The sequence below is a fragment of the Oratosquilla oratoria genome, chromosome 22, assembly GCF_046742065.1.
Source record: "Oratosquilla oratoria isolate Oo_2021 chromosome 22, ASM4674206v1, whole genome shotgun sequence".
NCBI lineage: Eukaryota > Metazoa > Arthropoda > Malacostraca > Stomatopoda > Squillidae > Oratosquilla > Oratosquilla oratoria.
Window position 1 is genome coordinate 40,180,809 of NC_134798.1, and position 10,000 is coordinate 40,190,808.

Genomic DNA, 10,000 nt, shown 5'->3' on the forward strand with positions numbered 1-10,000 from the left:
TTAGCCGGACTTGACAGGTATTATTGTATGAGGTTAGTGGACACCAGGGTTGCGAATTTTTCTATCTTTTTAGAAAATATAAAAAATATTTTTTTATATTTAAATCAGATTTATTTGATTTAAATAGATTTTCTTCATAGATTTTAAATATTGTGGGATTGCTATCTGATATGTGATCTGATTGTTAAACGACATTTTTAGCACATCAATATAAGGAGCAGTTATATAGACTTGCCACAAGTATACAAGGAACGGTATAAGCCGTATGTGAGGACGGTATGCTCAGGTTCACTCGATTCCTCCAAGACTTTTCTCATCTTAGTGACATTTGCTGCATTGTCTATCACAACACTTCCAATGTGACAACCAAAATCTTGTTCAGCCTTCTTGATCGAATTTTGTGCAAGTTGTAGAAGATATTCAGCAGTGTGATGTTTCCCTGACGTGTCTATTGTGTCAACTAAATAAATCTGACCAGTGGATGTTGAGTGACACATATTATGGGCTCATTATGGATGTTAGACCACCCATCAATTGAAAGAGATACAGTTTCATTATTCAGGTCATCTGCACACTTTTTATATTCCTTTTCATACACAAGATCCAAGTACTTATCAGCAATATCTTTTCTGGATGGAGGAATATAACCTGGCCTCAGGTTCTGAACCATCTTGAGAAACTGAGGATGCTGAACTAAACGAAATGGTAAATTTGTAGCAAATATAATTCTTGCAACTTCTTTGTCGAGATTTTCCTTTTGAGAGACTGAAGTTTTTATGATAAATCTGTCCAGAGATGTTGATGACTTTCTTTTAGATGAAAATTATTCAGCAGAAATGGCGCCTGTGGAGGAGTCTGATAGTGACCTTTTTAATGGTGGAGTCAGGTTAGCAGATAATTCAAGTGGAGCCGATGATGAAGGGATTGATGCTGTTGATACAGATCCTGAAATGGAAACTGAAAAATTTAGCATATTGCATAATTTATAAATGAATAAATAAATGAATGAATACAGTGTGATTTAGGCTACTTTTGAGTACAGTAGTTATTTTTTTTCAGATAATGATCATATTCACACAAGCCACTAAATTATTTGGAAATAACTAACAGGATATGAAATAGGTGGGCTTGGAATTCAGCCCACACAGGATTCAGTCCACTTTTAAATTCACTAAAAATAATGGGTTAGTTGGGTTAGGTTAGGCTAAATCCCTTTGGGCTGAATTCCATGTGGGCTGAATTCCAATGGAACCTATGAAATATATTACACAATGTTGAATGAAATGAATAACAATCATCTAGGCCTCAAAGTTGAGTGGATACAGTATATTATAGTGATATAGTCATTACCCAAATTTAGAAGTAATGAAGTTGAAGTATCATCTCTTTAGGCCTTCACATTTTTATTGCACATGCTCTCCATTGTTCACCAAATTTATATAGTTGCGTATGAAAAGGGAGAAATGCACACAATATAAGTAAAGTGATTTACCTGGGTCATCAATTTCTTCTTCTGTATGCTGTGGCTGACCTTGGCATTTATCTCGGTGGGATTTTAATCTTGACACAATGCCCTGTACTTCCTGGATGCAGTCTTTGCATTTAGCTTGGTACCCTTTGCCAGAAGTTGTTGGTAGTTTTTCAAAATAATTCCAGACAGGATATTTTTTTTCTGCCTGAAGGAACCACTCTGCCAGGTCCAGAAGACATCCTTCCTGGTTCATTCCAAAGCAGCAACTGACTCAGTGAGAAGCTGCTTACCCAGAACAAGTTTCAACAAGAATCTTGTTGAAACTTGTTGTGGGCTGCACAGTGATATATACTGTACATGTAGGCTTAAACCGTTCCTTGTATACTTGTGGCAAGTCTATATAACACTGCTCCTTATAGTGATATGCTAAAAATGTCCTTTAGCAATCAGATAGCAATCCCACAATATTTAAAATATATAAAAAAAATCTATCTAAATATAATAAATCTGATTTAAATTTTAAAAAATCGATTTTTATGTTTTAAAAAGATAAAAAAAAAAAAAAAAAAAAATCGCCAACCCTGGGGTCCACTAACCTCATACAATAATACCTGTCAAGTCCGGCTAAAATTGGCATTTCAAAGCATAACAGTGCCTTAAAAATAGTTTCTTATTTCACTATAAAAGTTTATATTACCTTATACTGCATTGAATAAGTCAATAGTTGTTATATTTGTCCTATATATAATGTTAGGTTTCTAGTTTTGATATATTTGTCCAATATAAATGTTAGGTTACAAAGAAAGCAATGGCCTCCGCTAGCGGACCCAGGGATCTGGGTGCACGTCCTGTGTAATAGTAGTCCTTGAAATATATATATATATATATATATATATATATATATATTATATATATATATATATATACATATACATTAAAAAAAAAGCTGTCATTGGACTTAGAGATTATTTAACATATTTTTCTCATTGTTTTATAAATTCATGTTGCGATAAGCAATATATATATATATATATATATATATATATATATATATATATATATATATATACATATACACGCACATGCCCACGCATTCTTCACCTTTCCAATTTTTTATAGTAAAACATGCATATTATATATTATATATATATATATATATATATATATATATATATACATATACACGCATTCTTCACCTTTCCAATTTTTTGTTCTAAGACATATGCATATACATATGTATCTAAGTCTAAATAAAAATATTCTTCTAAAAAACGCTGTGGAAGTTGGGGACAGGTGGTATTACGGTGACACTTTGTCCTAAAAATATTCTTGAAAAAGCGCTTGGGTAAGTCGGGGTCAGGTGGTATTCTTCTTCTTTTTCTTCTTCTTCTTCTTCGCGTTCCTCTTCTTCTTCTTCTTCTTCTTCTTCTTCTTCGCGTTCCTCTTCTTCTTCTTCTTCTTCTTCGCGTTCCATTTCTTCTTCTTCTTCGCGTTCTTCTTCGCGTTCTTCTTCTTTTTCTTTGCGTTCTTCTTCTTTTTTTTCTTCTTCTTCTTCTTCTTCTTCTTCCTCGCGTTTTTCTTCGCGTTCTTCTTCCTCGCGTTCTTCTTCGCATTCTACTTCGTGTTCTTCCTCGCGTTCTTCTTCGCGTTCTTCTTTGCGTTCTTCTTCGTGCTGGGGATCCCGTGTTGGGGTTCCGCCCCCGAGGCCGAGGCCGAAGGGGAAAACGATGTATTAGAGCGCGGAAAGCTGCGGCCGTAGGCCGCTGTTTGCGCAGCCAAGCCCCCGGCGAAGCCCGCGGCTTGTATATATATATATATGTATATATATATAAGTATATATATGTGACTCTTTTTTTCCACTTTTTCATATATATATATATATATATATATATATATATATATATATGATAAAGTAGTAGCTTCTGTCTGTCTGTCTGCCTGTTTGTTCACGAACTTCTAGGGTTTGGGAGGTAGACCCCCATAACCATATATATTCTGATATCTTATCACTCCAGGTACTTGGATAACTATATTTCATTTCCAAAAAATATATATATATATATTATTTTGGCTAGGGTTAAGGGTTAAAGGGGTATGGTGGGGTAACACGCCACTACTGTAGTGTCCCCTTACACGATTGGCATTTTGTGTCAAATATTGCTATGATTAGACAAACCATTGCATTTTGTTCATATTATTTATATTTGTAAAATTTATGTTGCCACAAATTATGATAGCCTTTGTAAGGAGAAAGCATGTAAATGTAAAATGATTGTATAATGTTACCAAATGTTTAAATATTGGTTATTCTTATTTTACTTTTTCACGGGTGGTATTATACTCGAGTTTAAAGATAATGAAAATGTTATATTCTTCTCTTACGGCCGAATATATTTTATTTCCAAAGGGCGTCTCCCTCCACGAATTGATTTTTTTTCTTACTTTAACATTTTATTTGTGTTATCTTTTCCATTGAGTTATATTGATACGTGTAACTTTTCTCCAGAAATTCAATCAAAATTAAAATTATCATCATTTGCTCGAAGTAACGCGCGGGTAATTTGGCTAATATATATTATATATATATATATATATATATATATATATATATATATATATATATATTAATATTTTTTGGGGGGCCGACTTTTAAGGATCTGGTAAATAATTGTGATAGGAACGACAAGACGGCATTGTGGGAGATGTTGCCCGATGCAACGTGCGGTAATTTGGCTAGTATATATGTATATACATATATATATATATATATATATATTATATATATATATATATATACATAATATATATATATATATACATACATATATATACATATATATACATATAGATATACATATATATATATACATATATATATACATATATATACATACATATATATATACATACATATATATACATACATATATATATACATATATATATATATATATATATATATATATATATATATATATTGAAAAAAAATTGGGGGGCCGACTTTTAAGGATCTAGTAAATAATTATGATAGGAACGGCAAGACGGTATTGTGGGAGATGTTGCAAATATAAGATATATAAATAAATATAGATAGATGAATGATTATATGAATAAACAAAAAGATAAATGAATAAATAAATGAATAGATAAACAAATCAATCAACAAAAAATAAACAAATATTTAACCAGATAAACATGAAAACAAATGATTAAGTATGAAAATAAATAAATCAATGAAAATAAACAAATTTATAAATAGACAAATTTGTAGACAAATAATCAAATAAATATAGAAAATAAATAAATAAATATAAAATAATCGTACCATACCAAACCCGCTTCCCATGCCCACAGGTCCCATGTCCCACTTGTTCCACGGTCTTCACGAGCAGAACTACATCGCCCACGTCATGTCCTACGCCTCCTGTGTCGGGAACAACCGGAGACACTGCAGGTCCTCCGCCTTCAGGAGCTCAGAAGACTCTCTCCTGACGGTGATCCTCCCGTTCTCTATCCTGACAGTCTACAGAATTTTCTTGTGATGGGGGTCTGAAGTGGACACGTTATTTTTCATTTTTTATTTCTATTTTTTATTTTTTATTTTTTTTTTGCTTTTTTTTTATTCATCTATTTCATTTTGTTTGATTAATTTATTTTTTCATCTATTTATTTATTTATATATTTATTTTTTATTTATTAATTTATTCTATTTATTTTCTTTTGTCCAGCTACCTTTCAATATACAACCATTCAGGTCACCACCCAGCAAAAAATTCGTTCTGCAAACAGCTACCAGCCGCAGGACACATAAGCTGTTATCCCACATTGCGTTTTAAAGTTGACATAGTACAAACTACAATACATTTTCTTTTCTAAGCGACTTATGCATCAATCTGGTGGTTGTTACCGGACCCTGTGTCTTTTATAAAAGAGGTAAAACCATACCCGGTTGTTGGAACCATAGACCAATTTTGAGCTGCTGAGCTTTCCTATGCCCGATGAAAATATATATGTTATATATTTTAAGAAAGCAAAATATAAAGTCTATTCTAATCTTTTTTCATTGTTTCCTTTTCCTTCCCTTGTAATCATGTACATTATTTCATGTGACCTTAAAATAATCAATATAAATCAATGAATATATCTATATATATATATATATATATATATATATATATATATATATATGTGTGTGTGTGTGTGTGTGTGTGTGTGTGTGTGTGTGTGTGTGTGTGTGTGTGTGTGTGTGTGTGTGTGTGTGAATAAATAAAATGTGTTATAGCATTTTACGTGGAGTAGAACCCTTGATTGTGACCTTGGTTACAGGAAAACCTTTGCCTCGCAGCATTGCCCTCTACCCGAGCATAATGGCGGAAGTCAGTGATGGCCCCATCATCCATGAGGAACTGGGACATGGGAGGGGGTTTAATGAGTATTAAAGTGTGTGTTTGTGTATGCTTTGACTATGCCTCCCAATACAATGGGAAGAGGATGTTTATATATATATATATATATATATATATATATATATATATATTATATGTGTGTGTGTGTGTGTGTGTGTGTGTGTGTGTGCGTGTGTGTGTCTGTGTGTATACATACATACACATGAATACATATAAATCTAATTAAGTACTAATGGATTAATGAATCAACCTATTTAGTTATTAGTTAATTAAAAAACAAACTAACTACACAAATAAATAACAACCAAAGGCTTGGGTCTCGGTCCTACATTAAAAATTAATTTTTTGACCAATTTTGTTTACATTATTCTAGCAGACACCAAACAATTTCATTCGCTTTACTGATCCCTCTCATAGTCACGCAATTACCTAATCTACACAAACATATTTCTAAAAAAAAAAAAAAAAAAAAAAAAAAAAAAAACAGATTTAAGCATCTCCTTTATAAACTTTACAAGAAAGTTAACGTTAACTACTTTCGATCCGAAGCAAGTTTGTGTCACTTCAGAAGTTTAAGATAAACTTGTATTTGTTTTCCTAATGAGATCATATTTCAGACATTTTCTTAAGGAAAAGTTGTTGAAATGCGAGAAATAAGATATGGTTTAACGTCACAAACTTCCCCCCATCGGGAGGCTAAGACGGTGCCCCTTACAGAGGACTTTCTAGCGTGGAATTGAATGAAAATTTCTCTTGGTTAAATTTCGCCGGTGGCAGAGTTCGAACCACCATCCCCTCAAGCTTCGCCGCAAGTAACGAAGCCCTAACCTGATCGGCCAGGGAGAAACGTAATCTTCATTTCCTGGAGATGATTCCCTACTCTTCCTTCCGTATTGGGTGGCACTTTTCCTTAAATTCCATCTGCCGCCTGACGATTTTATTAATATGCATGTCAAATTACCACCCTTTCTCTTTGGGTGACAAAATAGAACAAGACCCTATTCACATTAGCGGTTTCAACCGCAGCGGTTCAATTACAGTGAAGTCAATGGAGGCGTTCACACACAACCACGCAGTTTTTTCTTTGACTATGTGGAACCGCCGCAGTTTCCGCAAGGTTCAAACCACTAGTGTGAATAGGTCTTCGCTGCAACCGAGGTCGTCACACTTGCCCATTGTGCTCGACCTACTGGGGCAAGTGGCAGATACTGGGGATCATTTGGGTTTGAATTCGGGCCTCTAGCGTCAAATGAGAATACGAAAACAACGCTCCACTCATTACAAGGGAATAAGTTCATGTTTGCTTTGATAACCGTTTAATTCCTGACGTCAGTTTGAGTATTTTATTTTACTTTATTTATTTATTCATTTTATTTTATTTATTTATTTATTTTTAATATAGATGGGCGATCCAATAGAGGTGTTCAAATGGGTCAAGGGCTTTAACAAGGGTGATACAGACAAGGTCATCATATTAAGGCAATGGATTTAAATTGAACAATTTTAGATTTAAGAATGAAAAAGGCAAGAACTGGTTTACCAATAGAGTATTTAACGAATGGAATAGACTTAGTAACCATGTAGTGAGCGCTGAAAATATCAGTTGTTTTAAGAGGTTAGATAACTTTATGGATGGAACTGCCTAGTGTAGGCCTTAGGGTCTCTTGTAGTCTCCTTCATTGTTATGTTTTCATGTGGCTCACAGGCCGTACAGGAATTGAACAAATGGCCAAAAGGCACAGTCATAGTTAAAATTCTTTTATCATAATCTGCTTTTTCCCCTTTGGAAAAAAAAGCTTTTTGGAGCAATATTTTGGTATATTACTTTATATAGTGTTTGTATTTACAGAAATATATCAACAAATATGTTCAACACTCGCCAATCATGGTCAAAATTCTATTGTGGTTTTAAAATTTTGATTGGAACTGTGTCTTGCTACATTGCTTCTGACCCAAGGCAGCTGGCGGGATGCAGGGATGACCCGTCATCCATGAGGAGCTAAGAGGAGGAGGAGGAAAGGGTGGTGGATGGGAGTGGAATAGGTGGAAGCAGGGACGTCCCTTTGACTTGGCTACCTGCCTTGTAAGGGGGAAAATGCTTTTGGTATGTAGATGGATTGGAATTATATGTTAAAGAATTTAACACATTCGCCTTGCGGAGAAGAGGGACATATAAGCCTTGCATTAAATTATTGGGCTATTAGAAAATGGAATAAGATAAACTACATTTTGTGTAGTATAGTTCTGTACTTAGCGAGTTATGAAAGCCAGTTATCTACTATCCACATTTAACTTTTTCTCTTTTAATCCTGTTCATCTTCATAAACTATGATCAAGCTCCTCATGGGAAACAGGTGAAGTAGTGTACGAGTTTAAGCACATTTTTTCAAAATTCTTCGAATTGTACATATATCATTTAATCTTATCATTTATTTATTAATTTAATTCTTTATTCTTATCTATTTATATTTCATTATTTATTTACTTACTTTATCATCATCTATTTATCTTATATTTCTTTGCTCTTATAATTTTTTATAATTTCTAGTGGCATAAACGGAACAGTTCTTGTCTCGTATTCGCTTAGTTGTGATTTCGAACATTAAAATTCTCTCCGACTCCCAGCAGTGACTGATAAATAACAGTTCCTAACGCGTAGGCTCCTCACCACACCTTATCATTTGATTTCTTGCTTTCTTATGCAGACTGCATCATGTATATATGTATATATATATATATATATATATACATATATATACATATATATATATATATACACATATATATATATATATATATATACACATATATATATATATATATATATATACACACATATATATCTACATATATATATATATATATACATATACATATATATACATATACATATATATATATATATATATATATACATATATATATATATACATATATATATACATATATATATATATACATATATGTATATATATATATATATACATATATATATATAGATATATATATATATAGATATATATACATATATAGATATATATACATATATAGATATATATACATATATATACATATATACATATATATATACATATATACATACATATATACATATATATACATATATACATATATATATACATACATATATATATAAAAGTATATACATATATATATACAGATATATATATACACATATATATACACATATATACATATATACATACATATATACATACATATATATACATACATATCTATATATATATATATACATATACATGTGTATATACATATATATATATACATACATATATATACATACATACATATATATATATATATAGATATATATATATATATACACATATATATATATATACATATATATATATAGACATATATATATATATATACACATACATATATATATACATATATATATATATGTATATGTATATATATATATATATATATATATATATATATATATATGACGGAAGCTTTATATTCACAAGCTATATAAATCGTAAGTTCGTCCACATTTGGAATATGCTGTTCTCGTACGGTCACCGAATCTCATTAAAGACATTGATAGATTGGAAAAAGTACAACGGCGAGCCACAAAACTGATTCCAAATATAAAAAATAAATCATACGAAAATCGACTAAATCATATGAATCTGTCGATAACATCAAGTGACAAATTTTTCACATTGAATGAGAATCGGAGAATAAACAATGGTCTCAAACTGTCAGGGAATAGATTTTTGGAAGTGGGTAGAAACAACTTCGCCAACCATGTAGTTAATGAATGGAATAAACTTCCTGCAGAGGCACTGCAATGTAGTTCAGTTCGAAGTTTTAAGAATTATTTAGATAAGCACCTAAGCAAGATGCTGTAATGACTGTCATTTATTTTATATTATAAATTTGTTTTATCATTTGTCTGTTTGTTTATCATAATTGCTTGATTCTCATTTATTATTAGTTATATGTGAATTTATTATTTACTATTTACCTGTTTGTTTATTATTTAACTATACCTGTGTATTTATTATTATCTATTTTATCATAGTTTTTATTTATTCATTTATCATTATTATAATTTCTTTTCGCATGC

At 31.4% G+C, this 10,000-nt stretch overlaps 1 protein-coding gene across 1 annotated transcript in view; it reads left to right on the forward strand.

The window, feature by feature from the left end:
- Positions 1-5,458, forward strand: part of LOC143037226 (alkaline phosphatase-like) — a 22,379-nt gene extending 16,921 nt beyond the window's left edge. Inside the window, exon 9 of the mRNA XM_076205345.1 lies at positions 4,826-5,458. Coding sequence (XP_076061460.1) covers positions 4,826-5,013 — 188 coding nt within the window. The 3' untranslated portion in view covers positions 5,014-5,458. The remainder of the gene's footprint in view (positions 1-4,825) is intronic.
- Positions 5,459-10,000: the final 4,542 nt, after the last annotated feature.